The 27,799-nt window shown below is 36.5% G+C and overlaps 2 protein-coding genes across 3 annotated transcripts in view; one reads left to right on the top strand and one right to left on the bottom strand.

Moving 5' to 3' along the window:
- Positions 1-1,152, top strand: part of LOC121368550 — a 30,684-nt gene extending 29,532 nt beyond the window's left edge. The window contains exon 13 of the mRNA XM_041493287.1: positions 50-1,152. Coding sequence (XP_041349221.1) covers positions 50-159 — 110 coding nt within the window. The 3' untranslated portion in view covers positions 160-1,152. The remainder of the gene's footprint in view (positions 1-49) is intronic.
- An 8,371-nt stretch (positions 1,153-9,523) lies between these two features.
- The window catches only part of LOC121368557 (synergin gamma-like), a 56,112-nt gene continuing 37,836 nt past the window's right edge, over positions 9,524-27,799 (bottom strand). For both annotated transcript variants that reach the window (XM_041493295.1, XM_041493293.1), the window contains exons 15-18: positions 15,891-16,041; positions 13,552-13,608; positions 12,526-12,617; positions 9,524-11,387 (exon numbers count right to left, since the gene is read on the bottom strand). In XM_041493295.1, the coding sequence (XP_041349229.1) occupies positions 11,145-11,387; positions 12,526-12,617; positions 13,552-13,608; positions 15,891-16,041 (543 nt within the window). In that variant the 3' untranslated portion in view covers positions 9,524-11,144. The remainder of the gene's footprint in view (positions 11,388-12,525; positions 12,618-13,551; positions 13,609-15,890; positions 16,042-27,799) is intronic.

Consider the following 27,799-nt stretch of genomic DNA (forward strand, 5'->3'; position numbering starts at 1 on the left):
GAGCCTGTATGTGTAAATGGTAATACCGTAGTTGTCGTTTTATTTCTAGAACCTGGAGCCGATGCTGTGAACAGTGTACATGACCAAAAGCCGTTGGATAGTCCAGTGCCAAGTGCAGGAGTTGAACATCCGTCCAGTTATTATGTCATATATTATTAAATAAAATGTCTAAGATTGACTAGATTAATACCTAAAGAACGGGGAAATGGCACCAACAGACAACATCACCGATTGTGTTTCTGCATTTGACATCTCGATCATGATTAATTTACTATAAGAGTCTGGGATTCAGTTCAAATATAAGAATATAGACTCAAACGTCTGTTGTTTTAAAGTGTCTAGATATATTTGCTATAAGAGTGTAGATTCAGTTCAAATATAAGTCTGGACTCCATAGTTTTAGAACGTATGTTGTCTTAAAGTGTCTAGAATACGTTTAGTAAGAGTCAGAGTCACAGTTTGTTTTTCTGCATTTGACATTCTGATTGATGTTGTATATGCCAGGAGTTTGGATTCTGTTTCGAACGTCTCTCATCTCAAGAGCCTCGAATACGTTCAGTGAGAGTCACCGATTGTTTTTTTTCTTCTGAATTTGACTCCTATCGCCACAAGAGTATGGATTCGGTTCAGACATAAAAATATCGACTGCATAGTTTTGAATGACTGTTGTCATAAAGTCTAGAATATGTTTCGTCAGAGTCCAGAATATTATGTTTTATCTTTTTCATCTCTTAGGACACTCAGCAGAATGGACAATTCAGAGCAGAAACCTACGGTTGAAAGGTTTAAGCAGTACAGACTTGTGATGCAGTGGCGTAGTGATACGGGTGCATTTATCTCAGGGCGATGGGTTGACAAGGGTGCCAAATAAACTTACTTCATTGGAACGTTTAAAAAAAAACCCATAGATACCATGATGGTTTTGGTGAAAAGCAGTTATCGTGTAACAAAATTCGAGTTAGTGGTGCATGGAGTTTAGATTTATTTTGGCGAGACGTGCCCCAAAGTATGTTTTCCCCTAGATGTCATACAAACTCACTACGCCACTGCTTTTGGTGACATGGTATATGGCTTCATGTCGGAGGTTTTTACTCTTAATATAAATGAGCTAAATCGCAAAACAAATATAATAAATTCACAGATGAAAAGTGAGTTACAATATGTTTGTTTTTTTAAATCGGGAAATTTTAATATTGAAGGCCCTAGGTTTAGGACTGCGCAATGGTCTATAATTGTGGCGCCTATTCAGAATTTACGCAAAGCATCAGTCAAAACTCTATGTTATGTTATGAATGTGGGAAATATTTTACCAACAGTGGAAAACCCAGAATCACTGTACAGATGAGTTAATTAAATTATTATTTGACACATTTGTTGAATGAACAGCTCTAAAATTAATAAAATAGATGCATATTATTTCATGTATTTGGTGGATCACTCACTGCAGAATGGTTAAAAAACAGAGTGTGTATTACGTCATACATTTGGAGGAGCATTTGCAAAATGGCTTAAAATAATGTACTGTATAGGATTTAATGGATTTGGTGGATAACTGGATAAGAGTAATTAAAACGAGTGTACTTAGTCTAGTATATTTCACAACTTTGGAACATTACCAGTTAAAGAATGATTAAGAGTATAGTAGTCCATGCATTTGGTTGATCACCTTTCAATTCATGCATTTGGTGGATCTCTCTACCGGCCTCGGTGGCGTCGTGGCAGGCCATCGGTCTACAGGCTGGTAGGTACTGGGTTCGGATCCCAGTCGAGGCATGGGATTTTTAATCCAGATATCGACTCCAAACCCTGAGTGAGTGCTCCGCAAGGCTCAATGGGTAGGTGTAAACCACTTGCACCGACCAGTGATCCATAACTGGTTCAACAAAGGCCATGGTTTGTGCTATCCTGCCTGTGGGAAGCGCAAATAAAAGATCCCTTTCTGCCTGTCGTAAAAAGAGTAGCCTATGTGGCGACAGCGGGTTTCCTCTAAAAACGGTGTCAGAATGACCATATGTTTGACGTCCAATAGCCGATGATAAGATAAAAAATCAATGTGCTCTAGTGGCGTCGTTAAATAAAACAAACAAACTTTACTTTGGTGGATCTCTAGTTGCATAATGGTTAAATACTATTATTCCATGAATTTAATGGATGCTTATTATCTGACACATTTGGTGAATAACCAGCTCTAGAATGGTTAAAAAGGACATACCTGAATATTATTTCATGCATTTGATGGATCATTTGTTGTAGAATGGTTAAAAAACGCAGTATATTTTCCATACGATGTTGTACAATGGTTTTAAAAGGTCTATATTATTCAATAAAATAAGGGATATTTTCCTTCTTTGTGGCTGGTGCTGTTTACGGTGGTTCCAGTCCTGCACATTTAAAAAAAAAAATATTATATATTCATCGTATCATACTGATTTAATTCGAGTTCATATACATGCAAAGTGGACAAAATATCGTTATCACATTGAAAGTCGAGAAAATAATATTGATATCAACAAAGGCTATAATATTAATCAGTAATATTCTACAATTAAACTATAAATAATTAAAATGTTGTTAAGAATGGGGTGGGATGGGGCCAAAGTATAGGCAGGTTTTATTTTTAGTGCATTAAAGCTACCCCGTGTCAGGTACTCATACATATTTTGAATATCGAGTAATGACCGACTGCAATTATAGTTGAATATCCATTTCCTATGCCTGGCAAACCCGTGACAAGACTGTACACACTTTGAGAGGAAAGCAAGTCTATTTTATTTTACGATTTTTGTTTGGCCATGAATGAGCAGGGCGACGATAATCATGGGCAGGGCGACGATAATCATGGGCAGGGCGACGATAATCATGGGTAGGGTAACGATAATCATGGACAGGGCGACGATAACCCGGGCAGGGCGACGATAATCATGGGCAGGGCGACGATAATCATGGGCAGGCCGACGATAATCATGGTCAGGGCGACAATAATCATGGGCAGGGTAACGATAATCATGGACAGGCGACAATAATCATGGGCAGGGCGACGATAATCTGGGGCAGGGTAATCATGGGCATGGCGACGATAATCATGGGCAAGGCGACGATAATCAGGGGCAGGGTGGCACAAAATGGGAGCAGGGCACAGCATCCTTCTATTTATTGCTAGCCAGAACTCACAGCCTGAGCAAGTTGGAAATCAGCTTCCTGCAAAATAAATATATCAATAATATCAATTGCCGTATGATAAAACAAAGAAGGAAGGAATCAAAACTACATTTAGGTCGCTAACAATTTGTTTTATTCATAAAATATATTATTTGGAATTATATTATACATTACTGTCACAATTATTTACATAAACAAAACAAAACCAAGTCATGTATCCAAAATATACATACACACATGATGGTATATATTATATCTTGAGAAGGTCATACTGCCTGGTCTCCCTACTTTACATGTATGACTGCACACGTTTAACTTGTACATCATGTAAACGGTATGCACAACATTCCAAATCAACACAGTCAAGCCTACTCAGTTACATCTATTAAGCAACAATCCCTGCTCAACAGTCATATGTCTTAAAGATGATATCTCAAAAGATGCACAATGGCAGCTTCTCACAAAAACTTTGCTTTTATTAACTTTAGTTTTGAAATGTAAGCATTACACCTTCCACCCATAAAAACAATGCAATTAAATAGTTTAATTTATTAGTAGAAACAAATATTGGAAAACAAATGTTAGTGGATGACTGAAAGAATTGGGTAAGTTCAATGTTCAATTAAGGTAAACACTTTATAGATTAATGCCATGCAGATTAGTCTTTGCATAACTCATTTTGTATGCTCAAGGGCCAATTGGCCTAATGCAATAAAGAATGTATATAAAACTTGATAAAGAGAGGAATCTAGTTGTAACCTGTTTATATAGGTTCAAAATTCTTAATTCTTGAGTTATTTATGCAAATATTATGCATAGGATCAATTAAGTTGTAATTACTTATCATAAATAGAAGTAAAATTAGTGAAATATGCCATGTCTAACTATGATATAGCACCTTCAAAATCATTTACCAAAAATTCAATCTGGCATACATCTCTTTTTCTTTTCTTTTTATTAGCTGAACCTTCACACTAAAATATCCAGGATCTTCAGTTGTGTGACCACCTGCCTTAAGTGGTCACCTGGCTATTCTCTGAAACTGTCTAATACAGTGCACACTGACCTATAATTAAGCAAATGTCAAATGAGATCAGTCTGCAGGTCTTTAGATTGCACATCTGAATGAAAAAAAACCTTAATATTTGATCATATTTCTGCACAATGCAGAATAGAATGGGCATTTTTGCAAAATAGTGGTTATTTCATAACAAAGCAAAAATCATTGTGCCAAAAACAAATATGCCAAATATAAGTATGCCAAACATAAGCACACCCAAATTAAATACAAATGTGTTGACCTCAAAACATTACGCCTCAAAACCAACGTTAAGCTTTTATGTGATTAAAATGGCTTGAAATGCATTTCTTAATATCTACAACCCATCAACATTATACTGTGCTCAAACACACACAAAAAAACTGTTGTGCTAAATTAGTGAGATATAAAGCCCTGTTTTGACACTCATGTCAATAAAATATTTTAATACTATTTTTAAGTTGCAGGGCCCCATTCCACGAAGCGATCTTAGTGCTACGATCACCTTAAGTACATAAGGTAGCTATGCACTTAAGGTGATCTTAGGGCTAAGATCTCTTTGTGGAATGGGGCCCAGGAGCCTAATTCACAAAGCTCTCTTAAGCAACATCACATTGTCTTTGCAAGTCTTTTTACACTGCACTGCAAGATCGCAAACTTTGTGAGAGTTTAGTGAATTAGGACCCTGCTTGGCAGTCAAAGCTGCTCAAGCATCCACCTTTACCATGCAAAACCTGCCTTACGAGACCGCTTTATATTTCCAAAATCATCTAATACAATGCAAACAGTTGTTAGTGCAGTCATCTCTCTGAAGATATCACAATATCACAATACATGTATGTTGGTGACTGCTTATTACAGGTTTGAATGTATACACAAAGAAATATTACACAATAAAACACTTTATTGTGTACCAGTGAGCTTGTTACACAATACATATAATTAGCTTTGAGAAAATAAACAAAAAAGAAAAACAAACAATAATATATTTTAAGGTATATTCCTGAAATGATCAAATGGAATGTCGAAAATTGAGTTTGAAGTCATGTATTTATATTTATTTATTTTTGATGTTAGTTGAGTTGGCTAAACTAATTATGCATACATGTAGCTTGTTTTAATAAAATATACTTTTGAGTTCATAGTAAGGGTATAAGCTAATCTAATAACCAAAATAAAGCTATCAGCATTTTTATACAGGGTATTTAAATGGGTGGGTACTGTGCAAGATAGTTCATGCATGGTGGAGATAATATAAACATTTTTAATTTGTGGGGGGTTGTAAGTTATGTAAAAAAAAATATTGCATGATGGAAATAATACATATATTTTTAATTTGTGAGTGGTTGTCAGTTAATGTCATTTTTTGCATTGTGGAGATAATATATAAATTATTAATTTTTAAGTGGTTGTAAGTTATTTTATCTTTATGCTTGATGGAGATAACATACAAATGTTTTAATTTACAGGTGGTTGTAAAGTACATATATATGTCATTTTGTTTTCTGTGTAAGGTGGGTAATAAAAACAATTCCTTCTCTCCATGATCATTTCAGGAATATTCCTCATTGCCAGCACTTTTGATGATCAAATATAATGGATTACACAACCATACAGTAATTACATAAGCATTATGAACTGCAACAATTTGCACTGTACTCTTCAGCACATGATGAACATGGATATCATAATTTCATTAGGACTTTTCCAAAATTGATAAACAAATGGGGAGGGGAGGGACACAAATGTTTTTTTATACCCACCACTCACAAAACAAATTTGATTGAAACAAAGTATGGATCAAAACAACACTGAAGGTATAAAATAATAAATTATGATCAGTTTTGGATCAGCCCTAAGTGTAAAAATTTTTTTAAATGATTCAAAGATTAAGGTATAACAGCTTATAATAAGTTACTAAAGTCAAAAATTTTACCAGAGAAAACTACCCACAGTGAAGATACATAGTCCAAATTGAGGACACGGAATGTCAGGTTTTCAAATAAATAAAATCAACAGTACAACACACACATGTATATATATATATATACATGTACGTACAAGCATTTTACAAATAAATGGCACATATAAAACCAATACGTATACCTCCATGTTGAATAGCACATTTAACAATGGATATTTGCACTATGCCCTAAAGGAATACTACAAAAACAAAAATATATATTGTTCATTTGTAGATACACAACTGTAATGAGGAATGAATTGTCTCCCTTGATTTGATGAGGGCACTCATGACCTGAACTTAAAGCGACTGCCTTCAGTTTGTCATCATTTTAACATGTTAACTAACAGAACCTTTTAACAAGTACAATTACATATTAATTTAAATACAATTTCTTCTTTGAAAAAACCCAACAATTGTCGTATATTTAATATATTTCTAGTAGTCAAAAATGGATTTTACCTTTCAACAACTTTGTACGTATGAAACAATATATATATATATATATATATATATATTAGGAAATAAAATGAAGTTTTACTACAAGCATTGGGACAATCATAAATACTTTACCAGCACATACATGTATATAATCACCAGGGGTCGAAATACTACCATCCCAACCGGTTTTTGCCAGTCAACATTATGATGGGCCGATATATATTTTGCCTGCAGTCCCATTGGACCAGCAATTATTTTGCATTTATTCTTTATAATAATGTACAATTTGCAGCTTACCGGACCGAATGTTCAACAGGAATTTTTGCCAATTGCGACCACTGATAACCAATATTCAATAAAAGAAAATACACTTACAGTAATATGTAATTGTGCTTAAAAACGTTTTTAAAATGGCAGAAAACTCAGGACAGTCTCTTTAATTTGCAAGTGTCCCCTTTACATATATCGGTGATTTATGATCTAGACCTTCAAGTTTTGATTGTTATGAAAAAGAAATGTATTGATTATTACATATGTAACACAATATTGAGGGTACCAATAACTGCACTCCATGTCATTTTAACAAACTTATATAACATGTATTTGAAAAAGAGTCAATTTCAACTTGCATTTATTTATTTATTTATTTATTTATTGATGATTTTAGATTCATAATAAATTATTTTAAAAATAGAAAATGTTGTGTTCACTGTTTCATCCCTTTGTTTTCAGTTTGTTTTGTTTAATGACACCACGAGAGAACCCTGAATAATTAATCATCAGCAACTGGATGTTAATTATGGTAATTCTGACACAGTCATTGAGGAAATCTGCTACATATTTCTCACAGACAGGACAGCATATACCATGGCATATACCAGTTATGCAACACTGGTTGGAATTGGGAAAACCCAATAGGTCTGCTGTGGCTCAATCCTACAATTCAAACACCTCAGCCAAGTACTCTACCATCGGAGTTGAATCCCACCCCGTAAAAGGTCTTAATAGGTGGGGGATACTGTGAACTCTTCATAAAAGAACAAAGATAGAAACATATTGAAAATACTTTTTAAAATGCTCATTATTTATACTTTAAACTATATTCTGATGCACAAATATGTTTGGATGTATCTTTATAACAGATAATAAAGGAATGGGTGAGGCATTTTTCGGCTTTGATCAAAGTTTGATGGTTTCACAAGTATTGGTACATGTATGGCTTTCCAACCAAACATCTATTTATGACACTGTCTTAAACAGATTTGAACAGGATCTTAGCTAGATAATTTGTTCAAAATAGAGATAACATATATTTGTGACTTCAGGTTTTCATAAAATCATGTTTTAATCTGTCAAACCTTCAAAAAATGTGTTTCACACCATGACGTAAGGCATTTTGTTGTGCTTTCTCTTCACTGTCCCCTAAAAAAAAAAAACTGCACCTCTTGAGAAAGATATTAGCTACAGCCCTGTTACATAAATGAAATGGGAGACTACATGATGTCTTCAGGGTTTTGGGCCGATCTATAAAACTAAGGCCTAACTTACAAAGCTCTCTTAAGCAACATCGCATCATCCTTTCAAAAATATTCCTGCCATGGATGAAGGAGCCCGCATAAGTTAACATCTCCACCCATGACAGGCGTGCACTACAACAGCTTGCTCTGAATGTGCCTGTTATACCCTCTGACCTGTCCTTTCAAGTCATTTTGCATTGTACTGTGAGACTGCCAAGTTGCGAGAGTTTCATTAAGCTCTTGATGAGAGTTGTTTAAGAGATGACAAAAGTTGTCGGTATTAGCACTAAATACACAAACATCGTCTGTTATGACATTGGGCTGCATTTTCCACTGACATCACAAATGTAACTATATGCAGCATTCATCAGACATGTATATAAAATTTAATGTAATATGCAAGTCACACAATTTGGATTTTATCTTCTGCTCCAAAAACAAATAATATGTAAACATCGAATATGTGAATGGGCCCAATTAGTTCTTAGATATTTTTATGTAAGAATATTTTAAAAGAAATAAAAATACATATTCTAATATCATCAGTTATGCAATGTTGTTTTGGGGTTTTTTAAAGAACAAAAACAGCCAAGAAGAAATCGACAAATGACAGAACAGATTCACAATCATGGAAAAACAAATAGTACAGTGAAGGATGAAGTTAAAGAGTGTTATTATTCTATATTCCACATTAGAAAGTGAACCGATGGTTCCACTTAACAGTCCAGGGGCCCAATTCACAAAGGTCTCTTAGGCTCTGCTAGACAACAAAGCATCCTCTTTGCAAGTCTTTTAGCATTGCACTGTGAGATCGCAAAGTTGCGAGAGTTTAGTGAATTAGGCCCTAGGACTCAAATTTAATGATGGCAATGATGGCAATTGCTGTTGTTGAAATATAAATTGCCATAGGTGTCCATTTGTCCATCTGTATGGGTTGAAACTAGGAACTGCGCCTTTAAATATACATATACGCACAGCTTGGTTAGTTAACTGCAGGCATTAAATTAGTAATACATGAACCAAACAACATTTATGTACAGTGAAATGTTCTACAAGTGTGGTTTAGCCAAACATTTCTTTACAAAAAACTGGTTTTCAATCTGCTGGTACAGTAGTGGAAGAACAAATTAAAGATGAATAACAATTAAAACTGTACTAAAACAAAAAACAGAACAGAGCTTTCACATCACCATTCCCAATATCTTTACCTATTATAGCAGCTTAATGTAGCCTGATTTAGAAAATAGGTCTTCACAGTGGCGGATCCAGAAAAAACAGTTTGGGGGGGGGGGGGAGGGGGGGGGGGGGGCCAATGACATGAGGTGGAATGCCAAGGGAACTTTGGGGGAGGTTTGGAGGGGGATGAAAATTAATATATAATAAAATTATAACTGTTGCAAAATTTAGGGGGTGGCGTTCCCCTGCACCCCCCCCCCCACCCCAAATCTGCCTCTGCTTCATTAAAACATTAATTAAAAAGTGATCAAATGAATGAATAAATCTTTAATGACACCCCAGCACGATTTGGTATCGAACTAAGGTAAATACGGCTTTAACAAAGTTTTATCTGATAATTACAGCTAGGTTGACACTGTAATATTTAAATAGCCCAGTCTTTATACATTACTTGTTACTGTCATTACTAACGGCATTTCTAAATTGACATGTGGTCACATGGACATGGGTATCTAAGAGCAACATGAAAACGTGCCCTGGCTAAAAATGTTTATGGTCAACCTATTTTGATTTTTTTTTCAAAGCCACAACAATTGACTTTAGGTTCATTTATTGCTTGTGATATCATGCTATTTTTCATGTAATTTATTCTGTGGTAATATATGCATCGAAATGCATTAAGGATCGAATGATGGTGTGTAACCAAAACAATAATGTAACAAATATTTCAGTTTTCTTCTACAGAAAAAAGTCTTGAATACTTTTTCCAATACTTCTGCCTCTATGATTGTGCTACAAATTATTATGCAACCAAAGTGCTTGGAAATGTCTAATGTGTCTGGTACCAGGATTCTGGGAGATAGAGTTAGAAAAGAGATCCTTCAACATACTCCATGAAGATGCTGCCATGACAACTCTACTACCTAGACACTGATGTAACTATACTATGCTATCAATATTCTTGGAGATGAAATACTGCAAACTGAGTTGACACAACCAAGATGCTGTCATGATGACTGCTCTATGACAAATATTGACGATATCAAGAACTGGGAAAGCAGGTGTGTGTGAATGATTTTATGTGTGTGTGAATGATTTTATGCAGGGGGTTAGGAGGTCTAAACTGTGGTGAGCGAAATTCCTAGGGGAGGGATGTGTCATGCTTCCCAGAAAATATATAGGTAGAAAAGAATATTCACTTGAGCAGAAATGAGTTTCAACCACCTGAAGCCATCCTTCTGCACATGTGCCTGGACAGTTTGTCATGACTATGCTATAAATGCTGGAGAGCACAGTGCTGGTTAAGATTTAGTGCTAACAAGGTAATGTTGATGGTAATGTTGATGGAAGTGTGTGTGTGTCTTCCAACAACACAGATGTTGCTATGACAACTGTGGATAAAAACTTCCAGGAAAGGTTTTACCATTTATATCAACAACTGTGTTGCTATAACACCTGTGCTGTAGTTCTGGGAGAGGGAATACTAGACGAGTCAAGCCTTCACAGTCCGTGCCGATGTTACCATGACAACCGTGCTAAAACTATTCTGTAAGGTGGAATGTTAAGAGAATAAAGCTGGCTGTGTGTGTGTGTCTCTCTCTCTCTCTCTCTCTCTGTGTCTCTCTCTCTCTCTCTCTCTCTCTCTCTCTCTCTCTCTCTCTCTCTCTCTCTCTCTCTCTCTCTCTGTCTCTCTCTCTCTCTCTCTCTCTCTCTCTCTCTCTCTCTCACACACACACATTTGTGCTAAGTGTGATCTAAATTGTGCCCACTATTATGATAACTGTGTTCTAAATGTCCTGGGAACAGTCAAACCCATTCAGTTTAAACAGATGTTGCCATGGCGACTGTGCTATAAAAGTTCTGGCAGACGGAGAGCGGGGAGAGTTGAGTCCACACAATTGACCCAGAAGTTTGCACAAGGCGCGTGGTACTGCCGGCCACCATACATCAGCTTGACCACTCCGTTTTCATCAGCCAGACTTCTGTCCTTGACATCAACATTGAGCAGACACACACCACACGATTTCTCCTGCGACAGCTCACTGGCGGACTTAATCGTAGCATGGAAGAAATCCAGAGTATTTGGGTCAGGCTGTTGAAAAAGATACAAAAAAGTAGTTTAGTTTTTCTTACGTTTATATGCACAGGCAACATAGACTGTTTTTAGTGATTCCAGCTGAATCAGAACACTAACTAAAACACAGTAACAAAGGGTTTTTACGGAAAAACTAGTGATCACTCACTTGAACCTCATACTGAACAAATTTAAAATACTCTAAGTGATCATACATTTACTTATTGTGAGATATTTATTAGTGATAAACAAAATCTTCACTGTTCACCACGACAAGGTAATTATCTGGATAATATAAATGTTCTTTGATTTTATGCTCTAATATTAGAAGACTTTGGAGACTAATTGATACCCTACATTTAATATTTTTAATTTTATGCAAACATTTTCTAATGACTTTTAAGCATCACCAATTCATATGATTGTAGATCATCAAGTCAGGCCCTCACAAACTGCACAAATAGTTTCATTAAAGGGACATTCCCGAGTTAGCTCCATTGTAAGATGTTTCTGACTAATAAAATATTTCTACGATTACACTTTCATATTAAATATATTTTCTTGTTTAGAATATCAGTGTCTGTATATTCAATATGTTTCTGGTTGTCTTAATATTTGTAAAAAGCCCAAACTGGATTTTATCTACAAATAATTTTGTACGTATGAAAAAATCTTTTTTTAGGAAATAAAATGAAATTTAACATAGTACAAATATTAGAATGATCAGAAACACGTTTAATATACAGCCACTAATATTGTATGCAGAAAAATATATTTGATATGTAATTACAGTCGTCGAAAAGTCTCTGTTAATTGATAACATCTTAAAAATTGCCGCAAACTCAGGAATGTCCCTTTAAATGCAGGTTTATTTGGCATAACCAATTTACTGAATTAGCAATCGGTGCTTTATTGTGTTTTTCAATTAAAACGAAAATGGTCATGCAAACCAAAAATGGTTATGCAATTCTTCTGGCATAACCGTATTCAGGTTAAGCATATTTTGAATTTGTGGAAGCATGAAATTGCTTCAATAAATTTGCTGCTTTTTTCTGTGTTTTTTCTTTCCACTCTAAGATTACATGTGTATGGACATGGACACACTTTGAAATTGAATGATGAAACTGACACTAATAGAAGAGTTTAGTTATAATACCAAGATGGAGGATCCCATCAAGAATGCTGTCAGGTTGTTCCAGCTGAGGTCAATCTCTTTCAACAGCTTCTCCAGAGTAGGAGTCTTGATTCCTGTGAGGATATCAAAACATTCTAATCATACATGCTTCAAACAGGCCAAACAAATACTGACAGCAAATTGCCAAAGTTGGCACGAAACTGTCTATCTAAATCTAATTTGTCTTACAAATTCAAGATTTCACAAATTTATTATGAAATACAATAGGGCCTCCACGAGTACGAGTTCACAGGACTCGAATACCCATGCAAGGAAGAGCACTCTCATTTATTCATACTTTTTATGTCATTTTGCCTCATGCTTGCCCATGGTTACATTATAGGGCTATGAGACACGAAGGAAAAACAAAAGTCGAATGTGTGGAATGCAATACAATGGCATGATTTGGCATCCATGTTCAGTGCTGCAATTAAGATGCATAATGCTATTCTACTTCATTCCTTTATCTCACCATTGTCTAGTGTAAGTGGCAGATGTCGCAGATACTCGGATCTGGGTCGAGTTTGAGCCTCGAGTCCATGACCAATTTAATTTATTTAATGTATGTATTATTTATGAGCTATCAAAAACAAACTTTAAGGATCAGTCTACAACAGATTTAAAACATTCCAGTGACTGTTAAGCCTTTAGACCCCACAGGTGAAATTCTCAAAAAAGTGTAATTTTAGTTATATAGTACCTCGTAAATATAAATCTACAAGTTAAAAAAATATTAATTGTATTAATATTTAAAAAAAACCATAAAAAAAAACATATTACAGAACAATGGTAATTTGTAGTTAAACTATAATAATGAAAGTTTGTCGATTCTTAAAATTATATGTTCTGACTTCTGACTACTTGCTATCAAATGAAACAATATTAATATTACTGTGAATACTATTATATTACTAGGAATTCACTACCTGACCCAAAATCACATAGAACTCTGAAGACAATACAGATATCTACATGTAAAGACTAAGTGTTAAAACAAAACCAACATACCACAAGACATCATGGTAGCCATGATTCGACACACCACTTTGTAGATCTCAGCGATTCCTGGAAACAAATTCATGGAGAAAAAGAACATTATACAGTAATGTAGAAAAGACTTTATATTATCTATTTATTCAACAATGTTTTTCATATTTCTGGTAGTGAATTTAGGGATTTTTTGGGGGATGCTACTGGAATCATAAAATAATGTAATATAGATATCTTGGGATTTCATCTCATAATCTTACACCACTGACCCAAAATCTGGGATTCGCAGAAGCAAAGAATCCTACTAAATTAGCTGCCTGTATTTACAGGGTAGTTGTCTTTTTTTAATGTCTTGTTTATTAGTTGATGCTAATGTAAGATTCAATTCTCCAGCTTCACTTGAAAAGGGGAAAAAAAGAAAAGAATTATATAAATGATTTTGAAGGCACCCGATATGCTTTGATAAATACAGACAGTGGTTTTATTTCATGCGAAAATCAAATAATCTTTGATAAATGTAGAAAAAGATTTAGCAAAAATAATATGAAGACTAAATAACCTCTGACATGGTTTTAGCCAATATAATATGAAGGCCAAATAACCTTTGATAAATCTAGATATGGTTTTAGCCAATATAATATGAAGACAAAATAACCTTTGATGAATCGAGATATAGTTCTAGACAATATAATATGAAAACTAAATAACCTTTGATAAATCTAGATATGGATTTAGCCAATATATACTCAAAGGCAAAAGTTATTGTGACATCGATTGTTTGGAGTAATAAATTTGTGAATGTTTTTATAGATGTAAACCAGAGAAAATGTGAATGAAACAGCTAAAAAAAATGCAACCAAGCAGTTGTTGCTGTGATTGCATACTTTGTGCAAGAAACATGGAATATTCGGGAGAAATCCTGTCCAGTGTTCACCATAAAAGGCCAGACATTCAGTTGCAAATCCTTGCCACTCTGTGCAGCCTTCAGAAGTCCAGAAGTCAGAAAAACACCATTAGTAAACTGTTTGATGCAATTTCGTCATGCCATGGATCAAATAAAATGACAGATGGCGAGTCATAGGGATGCTTGAATCTGAGACCTCACAGCATGACATCGCACATCAATTCAACGTTCACAGAAACACCATATGGCACTTATGGCAATGATATCAACAAAACAACCAGGTCAGGGACCGTCCCGTAGCGGCCGACCACCTGTGACAACCCCTCGCCAAGACACATGTATCCGAACCATGCATCTGCGAAACAGGTTTCAGCCAGCAACCCTCACAGACCGTACCATCCCTTTCTCCAGCGTTTAGTGGCCTCAGTGAGACAACGGTGCCAGGCCTGTATCAATGTTCAAGGTGGACACACTTGCTACTGACTGTGTGAACTTCGCTCTGGACCCCCTCTACTGATGTGGCTCATTTGCATATGGCAGGTGTGCCCTTTTCATGGACTATTGCTCATTTCCATATATTCAGACATTTCTCTTTCTATATTATAACGTTTCATACATGGCAGGAAAAACTTATCATCAATTATCTTTGTCTTTTGTGTGTCACAATAACCAAATAACCTTTGATAAATCTAAATATGGTTACAGCCAATATAATATGAAGATCAAATAACCTTTTATAAATATAGAATCTGATATGGTTTTAGCCAATATAATATGAAGATCAAATAACCTTTGATAAATATAAAATCTGATATGGTTTTAGCCAATATAATATGAAGATCAAATAACCTTTGATAAATACAGAATCTCGTTTTAGCCAATTATATAATATGAAGATCAAATAACCTTTGATAAATATAGAATCTGATATGGTTTTAGCCAATATAATATGAAGATCAAATAACCTTTGATAAATACAGAATCTTGTTTTAGCCAATATAATATGAAGATCAAATAACCTTTGATAAATATAGAATCTGATATGGTTTTAGCCAATATAATATGAAGATTAAATAACCTTTTATAAATCTAGAATCTGATATGGTTTTAGCCAATATAATATGAAGATCAAATAACCTTTGATAAATCTAAAATCTGATATGGTTTTAGCCAATATAATATGAAGATCAAATAATTTGATAAATATAGAATCTGATATGGTTTTAGCCAATATAGTATGAAGATCAAATAACGTTTGATAAATATAGAATCTGATATGGTTTTAGCCAATATATATATATGAAGATCAAATAACCTTTGATAAACATAGAATCTGATATGGTTTTAGCCAAAATAATATGAGGACCAAATAATCTTGGATAAAATCGAGACAGAAGTTTTACTTGCAAAAACAAGATAAGTTTTGAAAATACCAGACTGTATTTTTTGTTACCTGTGACATATTCAGCTCCCTGCGATGACCGTATCACTTCATTACACACTGAGGAACTGCTCACTGAATTAAACACGGTGTTAGCATCCTGAATCATACGGCAACAGTTGTCAAGGCAACGCTCCCAGGCATACTCATGGTTGTTGTTGTCCTAAAAAATATCACATGTAACCCAGTTTTTAATTGTATACCAATACTAATTGGTATACCAATTAAAAACTGGATTCATTGGTGGCGCAGTGGTTAAGCCATCGGACTACAGGCTGGTCGGTACAGGGTTTGCAGCCTGGTACCGGCTCCGACCCAGAGCGAGTTCTTACAGGCTCAATGGGTATGTGTAAGACCACTACACCCTCTTCTCTCTCACTAACCAACAACTAACCCACTGACCTGGACAGGCAGCCTAGATAGCTGAGGTGTGTGTGCCCAAGAGTGTGCTTGAACCGTAATTGGATATAAGCACGAAAATAAGTTTTTAGACATTTAATTGGCTGTTAATTGGGATGTTCAGACCAGTCCAATCGACTGTAAGGAAAGTGTCATTCATAGGTTAGAGGTATGACAGGAAATACCTCTGATGAGAGAGATGAGATGTCCATGAGAGGAAAGGAATGTAAGTGCACTCATTAACACTTGAGCAGCTATTCAGTAATTAATCAGCTGCTATTCAGTCTGAAAAAGAAATTTAGTTGTGACATAATTGTCCAGTGTAAGAAGAAACCCACACTCAACACAAGAGGTGATTCAGTAAAGATCTTTTATATGACACTGCACTTTCCTAGACAGGACCTTTATTATGATGCATGCAAGAATTCAGGAACTCCACATTTCTAGACACTTTCCTAGACAGGACCTTTATTATGATGCATGCAAGAATTCACCAACTCCACATTTCCAGACAATTTCCTAGACATGACCTTTATTATGATGCATGCAAGAATTCACCAACTCCACATTTCCAGACAATTTCCTAGACATGACCTTTATTATGATGCATGCAAGAATTCACCAACTCCACATTTCCAGACAATTTCCTAGACATGACCTTTATTATGATGCATGCAAGAATTCACCAACTCCACATTTCCAGACAATTTCCTAGACAAGACCTTTATTATGATGCATGCAAGAATTCACGAACTCCACATTTCCAGACAATTTCCTAGATATGACCTTTATTATGATGCATGCAAGAATTCACGAACTCCACATTTCTAGACACTTTCCTAGACAGGACCTTTATTATGATGCATGCAAGAATTCACCAACTCCACATTTCCATACAATTTCCTAGACATGACCTTTATTATGATGCATGCAAGAATTCACCAACTCCACATTTCCAGACAATTTCCTAGACATGACCTTTATTATGATGCATGCAAGAATTCACCAACTCCACATTTCCAGACAATTTCCTAGACAAGACCTTTATTATGATGCATGCAAGAATTCACGAACTCCACATTTCCAGACAATTTCCTAGATATGACCTTTATTATGATGCATGCAAGAATTCACGAACTCCACATTTCTAGACACTTTCCTAGACAGGACCTTTATTATGATGCATGCAAGAATTCACCAACTCCACATTTCCATACAATTTCCTAGACATGACCTTTATTATGATGCATGCAAGAATTCACCAACTCCACATTTCCAGACAATTTCCTAGACATGACCTTTATTATGATGCATGCAAGAATTCACCAACTCCACATTTCCAGACAATTTCCTAGACAAGACCTTTATTATGATGCATGCAAGAATTCACGAACTCCACATTTCCAGACAATTTCCTAGATATGACCTTTATTATGATGCATGCAAGAATTCACGAACTCCACATTTCTAGACACTTTCCTAGACAGGACCTTTATTATGATGCATGCAAGAATTCACGAACTCCACATTTCTAGACACTTTCCTAGACAGGACCTGTATTATGAAGAATGCAAGAATTCACGAACTCCACATTTCTAGACACTTTCCTAGACAGGACCTTTCCTATGAAGAATGCAAGAATTCATGAACTCCACATTTCTAGACATTTTCTTAGAAAGGACCTTTATTTTGATGCATGCAAGAATTCACAAACTCCACATTTCTAGACACTTTCCTAGACAGGACCTTTATTATGAAGAATGCAAGAATTCATGAACTCCACATTTCTAGACACTTTCCTAGACAGGACCTTTATTATGAAGAATGCAAGAATTCATGAACTCCACATTTCTAGACACTTTCCTAGACAAAACCTTTATTATGAAGAATGCAAGAATCCATGAACTCCACATTTCTAGACAATTTCCTAGACATGACCTTTATTATGATGCATGCAAGAATTCACCAACTCCACATTTCCAGACAATTTCCTAGACAAGACCTTTATTATGATGCATGCAAGAATTCACGAACTCCACATTTCCAGACAATTTCCTAGACATGACCTTTATTATGATGCATGCAAGAATTCACCAACTCCACATTTCCAGACAATTTCCTAGACATGACCTTTATTATGATGCATGCAAGAATTCACCAACTCCACATTTCCAGACAATTTCCTAGACAAGACCTTTATTATGATGCATGCAAGAATTCACGAACTCCACATTTCCAGACAATTTCCTAGATATGACCTTTATTATGATGCATGCAAGAATTCACGAACTCCACATTTCTAGACACTTTCCTAGACAGGACCTTTATTATGATGCATGCAAGAATTCACCAACTCCACATTTCCATACAATTTCCTAGACATGACCTTTATTATGATGCATGCAAGAATTCACCAACTCCACATTTCCAGACAATTTCCTAGACATGACCTTTATTATGATGCATGCAAGAATTCACCAACTCCACATTTCCAGACAATTTCCTAGACAAGACCTTTATTATGATGCATGCAAGAATTCACGAACTCCACATTTCCAGACAATTTCCTAGATATGACCTTTATTATGATGCATGCAAGAATTCACGAACTCCACATTTCTAGACACTTTCCTAGACAGGACCTTTATTATGATGCATGCAAGAATTCACCAACTCCACATTTCCATACAATTTCCTAGACATGACCTTTATTATGATGCATGCAAGAATTCACCAACTCCACATTTCCAGACAATTTCCTAGACATGACCTTTATTATGATGCATGCAAGAATTCACCAACTCCACATTTCCAGACAATTTCCTAGACAAGACCTTTATTATGATGCATGCAAGAATTCACGAACTCCACATTTCCAGACAATTTCCTAGATATGACCTTTATTATGATGCATGCAAGAATTCACGAACTCCACATTTCTAGACACTTTCCTAGACAGGACCTTTATTATGATGCATGCAAGAATTCACGAACTCCACATTTCTAGACACTTTCCTAGACAGGACCTGTATTATGAAGAATGCAAGAATTCACGAACTCCACATTTCTAGACACTTTCCTAGACAGGACCTTTCCTATGAAGAATGCAAGAATTCATGAACTCCACATTTCTAGACATTTTCTTAGAAAGGACCTTTATTTTGATGCATGCAAGAATTCACAAACTCCACATTTCTAGACACTTTCCTAGACAGGACCTTTATTATGAAGAATGCAAGAATTCATGAACTCCACATTTCTAGACACTTTCCTAGACAGGACCTTTATTATGAAGAATGCAAGAATTCATGAACTCCACATTTCTAGACACTTTCCTAGACAAAACCTTTATTATGAAGAATGCAAGAATCCATGAACTCCACATTTCTAGACAATTTCCTAGACATGACCTTTATTATGATGCATGCAAGAATTCACCAACTCCACATTTCCAGACAATTTCCTAGACAAGACCTTTATTATGATGCATGCAAGAATTCACGAACTCCACATTTCCAGACAATTTCCTAGATATGACCTTTATTATGATGCATGCAAGAATTCACGAACTCCACATTTCTAGACACTTTCCTAGACAGGACCTTTATTATGATGCATGCAAGAATTCACCAACTCCACATTTCCAGACAATTTCCTAGACATGACCTTTATTATGATGCATGCAAGAATTCACCAACTCCACATTTCCAGACAATTTCCTAGACATGACCTTTATTATGATGCATGCAAGAATTCACCAACTCCACATTTCCAGACAATTTCCTAGACAAGACCTTTATTATGATGCATGCAAGAATTCACGAACTCCACATTTCCAGACAATTTCCTAGATATGACCTTTATTATGATGCATGCAAGAATTCACGAACTCCACATTTCTAGACACTTTCCTAGACAGGACCTTTATTATGATGCATGCAAGAATTCACGAACTCCACATTTCTAGACACTTTCCTAGACAGGACCTGTATTATGAAGAATGCAAGAATTCACGAACTCCACATTTCTAGACACTTTCCTAGACAGGACCTTTCCTATGAAGAATGCAAGAATTCATGAACTCCACATTTCTAGACATTTTCTTAGAAAGGACCTTTATTTTGATGCATGCAAGAATTCACAAACTCCACATTTCTAGACACTTTCCTAGACAGGACCTTTATTATGAAGAATGCAAGAATTCATGAACTCCACATTTCTAGACACTTTCCTAGACAGGACCTTTATTATGAAGAATGCAAGAATTCATGAACTCCACATTTCTAGACACTTTCCTAGACAAAACCTTTATTATGAAGAATGCAAGAATCCATGAACTCCACATTTCTAGACAGGACCTTTATTATGATGCATGCAATAATCCATGAACTCCACATTTCTAGACATGTTTCCAGAGAGGACCTTTATTATGATGCATGCAAGAATTCATGAACTCCACATTTCCAGACACTTTCCTAGACAAGATCTCTATTATGATGCATGAAAGAATTCGCAAACCAAAAGTTTTGTAATTTTCATGTTTTTCATAAAGTTATACCTTGTAAACCCCAATTGTTTTTTTTTGTTTTTTAAACACATTCTAACATGTTGTCATTAGAAACATCACACAAGTTGATGAAGATGGCTTTTGTATTGGCAAGTGGAATGGACACACAAGTGAATGTATTAACATTATTGATTTTAATAGCAATGCAATCATAAAAAAAAAAATTGAAATATTTTAATAAGTTATTTTTCAGTCAGAGCTAGCTAAGCACACCGTAATGGCATGGTTCAACCATCACCATTTAGGCTCTGATCTTGTATGCTGTGACTGTTTGTCGAAAAATATGACACAGGATGCATTCCTATTTAGCTGTATGCATCGACTACCAGTTTTGAATTTTCTCTGTGGAAGCTGATTACTGATCACTATAAAAAAGATGGATATTTACACACTAGCTGGAGTAACTTCAAAGAACAGGCCTCAGAGAATAGAAAATTTGCATAAACCATTTATGGGTCAAGCAAAAACAAATTCAGGTAACCCATTTCATTTTTACATAACCTATCATGACCATGTAAATTATGTCATTAATTCAATGAGCAAATGAAAAATGGGTTATGCAAACTATACTTACGAAACTATTGCTCTCGCAGAAGATTCGGTTGATAACTTTGCATGTTCAAGTTATAAACGTGGGTTTTTTTTATGGTGTACAGTAACTATACTATACTATGAAGGAATTTTACAAACTGTTATTAAGAGGTAAATGCCCTTAAAAATGACCAACTAAATGTCTAAAAAAAAACAGAAAAGGAAAATTCTATGCAGTTTCTAATGGCCAGCTCTGTGGAATATTTACAGATTGGATTAACATCAAAGATTCGGTTGATAAATTTGCTTGTTCAAGTTATAAAAGTTATTTTACTCTTGAAGAAGCAACGTAAAAGAATGTCAATAATGTTTCTCATGAGAAAATATTTGTTCATGTATCATCAGGGGTACAACAGGGACATCCTAATCAGTCACTTGCTGACTACTGTAAATCTATCAAAAAATGTACTCGCAATCCTACAGGCCTCTACGTTAACTTTTCCATCTTGGAGCCAGATGGCACCTATTTGTATTTTTATATAGATAATATGAAATGTTTTAGTCGCCAAATGAAAAAAATGGTCGAATGTGCAACCAAATCGGTCGCAATGTAGAGGGCTGCAAGGTTACTCTCTCTACAAGAAGCATGCAAACAATTAATATTGATCAGTGTGTTTGTGTATTTAATGGTCAAATGGGTTCTCATGTTGGTTATGGAATCTACTGGGGTCCTGGTCCTCAGTGGAATCTGACCTGTCCAATAAGAGAGGCCAGTGTTACTCCTGCCAGTAATAGGAGCCGAACTTTATGCAGCTATTAAAGCTATTAACCAAGCTCTACATGTATCTGGTACCTTGGCCAGTCTTATCATACAGAGTGACCGTGAATCTGTAATACTAGGTACAATTAGCTTGTCACACGATTGGTCAAGATATGGCGAAATGAAGTCAACTAAGAATAATGATTTATGGTGTAAACTTGCAGACAGATCCAGCCACTGCAATTGAGAAAATGTCCATGGCAAAAAAACATGCTTTGAAAAAAATTCAAATATAGTCAACAGCAAAAAAGGTGCCATCGAGAACGAAAACTCCATGGCAATCTCCATGGCATTACCGATTGCAGGGGTTGAGATCTAGTAATATTCGAACTGAATGGCAACATACATGTATACTAGATGGTCATTCTGGCGATCATAGTAATGAAGTTTACTGACGACACATTCCGGGAGAGCAGTTGATCCAAGGGATATTGACGTACATTGACAAGAGGTAACATTAACATTTATTATAATTATTACAAACTTGACAAAAGATAATCATAAAAAGAAAGAAGTGTTTTATTTAACGACGCACTCAACACATTTTATTTACGGTTATATGGCGTCAGACATATGGTTCAGGACCACACAGATTTTGAGAGGAAACCCGCTGTCGCCACTACATGGGCTACTCTTCCGATAGGCAGCAAGGGATCTTTTATTTGCGCTTCCCACAGGCAGGATAGCACAAACCATGGCCTTTGTTGAACCAGTTATGGATCACTGGTCGGTGCAAGTGGTTTACACCTACCCATTGAGCCTTGCGGAGCACTCACTCAGGGTTTGGAGTCGGTATCTGGATTAAAAATCCCATGCCTCGACTGGGATCCGAACCCAGTACCTACCAGCCTGTAGACCGATGGCCTGCCACGACGCCGGTTAGATAATCATAATGTCAATGATAAAAATTAATGATAACAAAATACTGCAACTTGTGCATGGAACATGTATGATCATGTAATAATTTATTTTAGTTATACAAGTTTATAAATATGTGTATGCATTTTTAGATGTTTTAACATGCAATGTAATAAATAAGTAATCATTGTACTTCAATTTTGTCAGATTTGAAGTCTTCCACCAGCCTCCCTTGAGCTACTTTAAGGTGTTTAACTACATGATCTGGCTGACTGATACAGCAGTACTAGCTGCATTTGGCAACAAAGAAGAAGGAGTTTTGTTTTATTTAATGACACCACTGGAGCACATTGATTAATTAATCATCGGCTATTGGATGTCAAACATTTGGTAATTCTAACTCATAGACATCAGAGTAAACCCGCTACATTTTTCCTAATGCAGAAACGGATCTTTTATATGCACTTAACCACAGACAAGAAAGCACATACCTTTGCCTTTGTCCAGTTGTGGTGCACTGATAGCAAATGAGAAAAAACCCAATCAACTGAATGGATCCATCGAGGTGGTTCAATCCTGCGAGCACTCAGCTGACTGAGGTAAATCCCGCCCTTGGCAACAAAGACGTCCTGTCTCTTACTGAACACTATTCAACTGACATGGATGTGGAAGACCAGCAAGACATAGTAAGCCAGTTTCAGCTCCTGAAAGCTTGAGTCCGCTCCTCAGCAGATAACAACGTGCTGAAACCATACAGTGACTTGCTGGAAAGCAGACCACCATGCATTAGAGGTCTGCTAAAACTAGTGGTGTTCATGTCAGTCATGTCGCCATCTACAGCTATTTGCGAACATCTCTTTAGTTCCATGAACTTTGTAAAGACAGACAGAAGAACAACTCTTAAAGCTGATGCCCTCCAAAATCTGCTAACATTATTTGAGAACATCTATTTAGTGCGGACGGTGCCTTATTGGGAGGGAGGGTCTGGAGGCCCTTCCCCAGAATAAAATGGATTTGTAGATGTCCGCAGAAGCGATTTCCTGGCATTTGGAGTCTGAAATTCCATGTTTCGTAGGAAAATGAATGACAAATATAACAGTCAGCAGGAAATTTATAAATTTGCCTTCATATTTTTTAATTAATTGTCCGATTATTCATGAAGTAGGTTGCGTCAGAGCTCAGGAAGCACCAGACAGCAGTTGCAAAGGAAGCTGGTACATGTGGCTATTAAAGGTCAGACAGCAGCAAATAGGAAACAGGCACAGTTAAACCGTAGGAATATCAAGAAGTCGCTTTGTTGTGCATACTACCTGTGTAAGAAAAAAGTTGCCATTTTTACAGAAAATTTCACTGATACTTATGAACTAATTATTGAGAATGGAGACAATGAGAAGTGGTTAGAAATTGCCCCGAAAAATGGAAAGTACACATCGAACCAGGTCATTGACAAGTACCTCTTAGCCCTTAGTGACTGGTTGGAAGGCCCAATCCTTGAATCTCTGAAGGAAAGTTCTACGTTTCCACTGATGTCCGATGCATCTACAGACATTGCAGTTGTAGAAGAAATGAGTATTTGTGCTCGTTGGTTCATCAAAGACGGATATGTTAAGGAACATTTCCTTGGTCTGGAAGACTTAAAATTTTGTGATGCAAATACCATCTGTAACACATTAGTCCAGTTCATGGGGAAAAAAGGAATCAATTGAAGCAGGATGCGAGCACAAGGTTATAATGGTACTTCCACTATGTCAGGGAAAACCAATGGAGTTCAAAATGGAATCAGAGTTCTCTGCTCTCCTAAGGTGATATACATGCATTGCAGGGCCCATCTCCTACAACTGGCTCTGATTGAAAGCTCAAAACCCTTTAAAAGTGTCCTTTCTCTTCTATTGACAATGATGGCCATATGGAAAACGTTCGACTTTAGCCCCAAGAAAGCAGCCCGTCTGGATCACATCCGAAAAATTCTCAAGGATCCTGTAATGAAGATGATAAAGCCAAGTGACATAAGGTGGTCAGCCTAACAACGATGTGTTGAAGCTGTTAGAAAGTCACTGAAGGCTCCGATTCTGACATTCCAACACTTGCATCAGGAGACAGGTGAACTAGAACCACTGGGCATTCTCAAATCCATGCAGAAATATAGCTTTGTTGTTTCATTGCTTCTTCTCTCTGATGCAATGCCTACTGTTCTTAAGCTGAGTGACATTCTTCAGAAGAAGTCGATGGATGTAAGCCTCCTGTGTGGACAATTGGAAACCTGTTTGGTCGACATCCAAACACTAGTAGATGATCCCACTTCAGGTTGTTACTTTTCCAAGATGACAGCAGAATGTCTCAAAACTGATGTCAAGGTGAAAGAAGAAAGCAAATCCAATTTTTTGAAGCTGACAGGAATTCCTTATCTTTGTGTCTGAAGGAAAACATAGTACGCAGATTTGAGGATTCTCTGGGCCAATGCTGATCGGTTACAGGACTATAGTAAGGAAAAGCTGGAGGTCCTTCTTGATTTCTACGGAATTGAAACATCAGTTACCTGTCTGGTCCTTGACGAAACAATGACCTCTCCTGCAGATATTGATCCTGAGGCAACAAGGATAGAAATCCAACTTCTCCAAATGCAGTCTGCGGGAAATGCTCCAATCTTTATAGAATCGACCTGCAGCTTTTGAGTTATACCCAAATCAACTTTGATAAGAGGCTGATGGTTTTGACACAGTGGCTAGCTGAACTTCTGCTCCAGCTTTTATTTCACATCTTTTGAGATACCCTAGGGCATGCTCATCATATTCCGAACGTTTTTATTCAAACGATGAGGTGTACAAGTTGCTCAGTAAAAAGATGAAAAGGCAGGTACAAGGTCAAAATAGGGTTATTGCATCAGACATCAGTTTAGTCAGTGATTTGTCAGAATGTGAAATGGACTCCATTTTGAAAGTTTGCAGGAGTCCTTGAATATTATTACCCTGAACAAACACCTTCTCTACCAGAATGATACGTCATTGTTTAAACTCAAAAGCAGCAGGTCGATTCTGACAGAGCTCAATGGAATATATACAGCTGTCAAGGCAGTGATGTTATCAAGCCCCATCCGTCATGAGCACAGCCCACATAATTGTATTAAACCTGTCTTAGTGGAGTGGCAGTCCTCTTTGTGGCAATGCAAGAGGGATGGGATAAACTTTGTGGCGATGCAAGAGGGATGGGATAAACTTTGTGGCGATGCAAGAGGGATGGGATAAACTTTGTGGCGATGCAAGAGGGATGGGATAAACTTTGTGGCGATGCAAGAGGGATGGGATAAACTTTGTGGCAATGCAAGAGGGATGGGATAAACTTTGTGGCAATGCAAGAGGGATGGGATAAACTTTGTGGCAATGCAAGAGGGATGGGATAAACTTTGTGGCAATGCAAGAGGGATGGGATAAACTTTGTGGCGATGCAAGAGGGATGGGATAAACTTTGTGGCGATGCAAGAGGGATGGGATAAACTTTGTGGCGATGCAAGAGGGATGGGATAAACTTTGTGGTGATGCAAGAGGGATGGGATAAACTTTGTGGCAATGCAAGAGGGATGGGATAAACTTTGTGGCAATGCAAGAGGGATGGGATAAACTTTGTGGTGATGCAAGAGGGGTGAAATTCCCAGCAAATTATTTCCTCTGGAGTGGCTGTTCTCGTAGATAGAGATCCAAGAAACCATCCACTATTTTGCCAAATGCCCATCGACTCTGCTTTGTGCAGAGATACGTCTCTGATCATGTATTATGGTTGTGTCATTCAAATTACCTTGGATGTTCCATCAACTGCCTCAATTGCCAAAACAATAAAAGAGTTAACTTATGCAGTTTGATAGTAATTTGTAAAGAATTTTTGTTTTAATTTACACTGCACTTTAACCCCCCAATAAAATGTTATTTGCGACGGTATGGGTTTAAAATTTAATAAATTAATATGTTTTTATATGAATTTTATCTTTATTCATTATGTTGGCGCTGTCAAAATGTAGAACATGTTCTATGTCTTCTGCTGCCAGGTCTGTAGTTCACGCCAACATAGACGTGCTGTGTTTTGTCACATTCGATTCAGTATCAGTGTGTTTCTGTTTTTAACTAGTACCATACTCGTCAGACACTAAAATCGATGGTCGCCCAACAGACTACCTTTGTAAAATTCTTAGTTGCCCGTAGCCAATAAAGGTCACCAAGGGCGACCGGGCGACAGCTAATTTTTAACCCTGGGACATAGTTTTTCTCCAAGTCTTTGTTGAAGACTTACAACCCCAAAGTGTGAGACTCTGATGGACTGCATGGTGCCAAAAAAAGAGGATTTATTTTGGGTACGTAATTTTACCCTAGAATTATTTTTAGGTATGTAATTTTACCCTTTTACCCCGCTGGCAGAAACACTGGTTCATGGTCTTAGTTACAAGCTTATTCAAAATGATGTGTCACCGGTCATCACAAATGATGTTGATTCTCTGTTAGACTCTGTTATCATTCATTGATTTTCCATTAGAAGGAAGGAAATGTTTTATTTAACGACACACTCAACACATTTTATTTACGGTTATATGGCATCGGATATATGGTTAAGGACCACACAGATATTGAGTGAGGGAACCACTTATGGGATACTCTTTTAGATTAGCAGCAAGGGAAATTTTATATGCACCATCCCACAGACAGGATAGTACATACCACGGCCTTTGTTACACCAGTTGTGAAGCACTGGCTGGAACAAGAT

The sequence above is a fragment of the Gigantopelta aegis genome, chromosome 3 (genome assembly GCF_016097555.1).
Source record: "Gigantopelta aegis isolate Gae_Host chromosome 3, Gae_host_genome, whole genome shotgun sequence".
In the NCBI taxonomy this organism is placed as follows: Eukaryota; Metazoa; Mollusca; class Gastropoda; order Neomphalida; family Peltospiridae; genus Gigantopelta; species Gigantopelta aegis.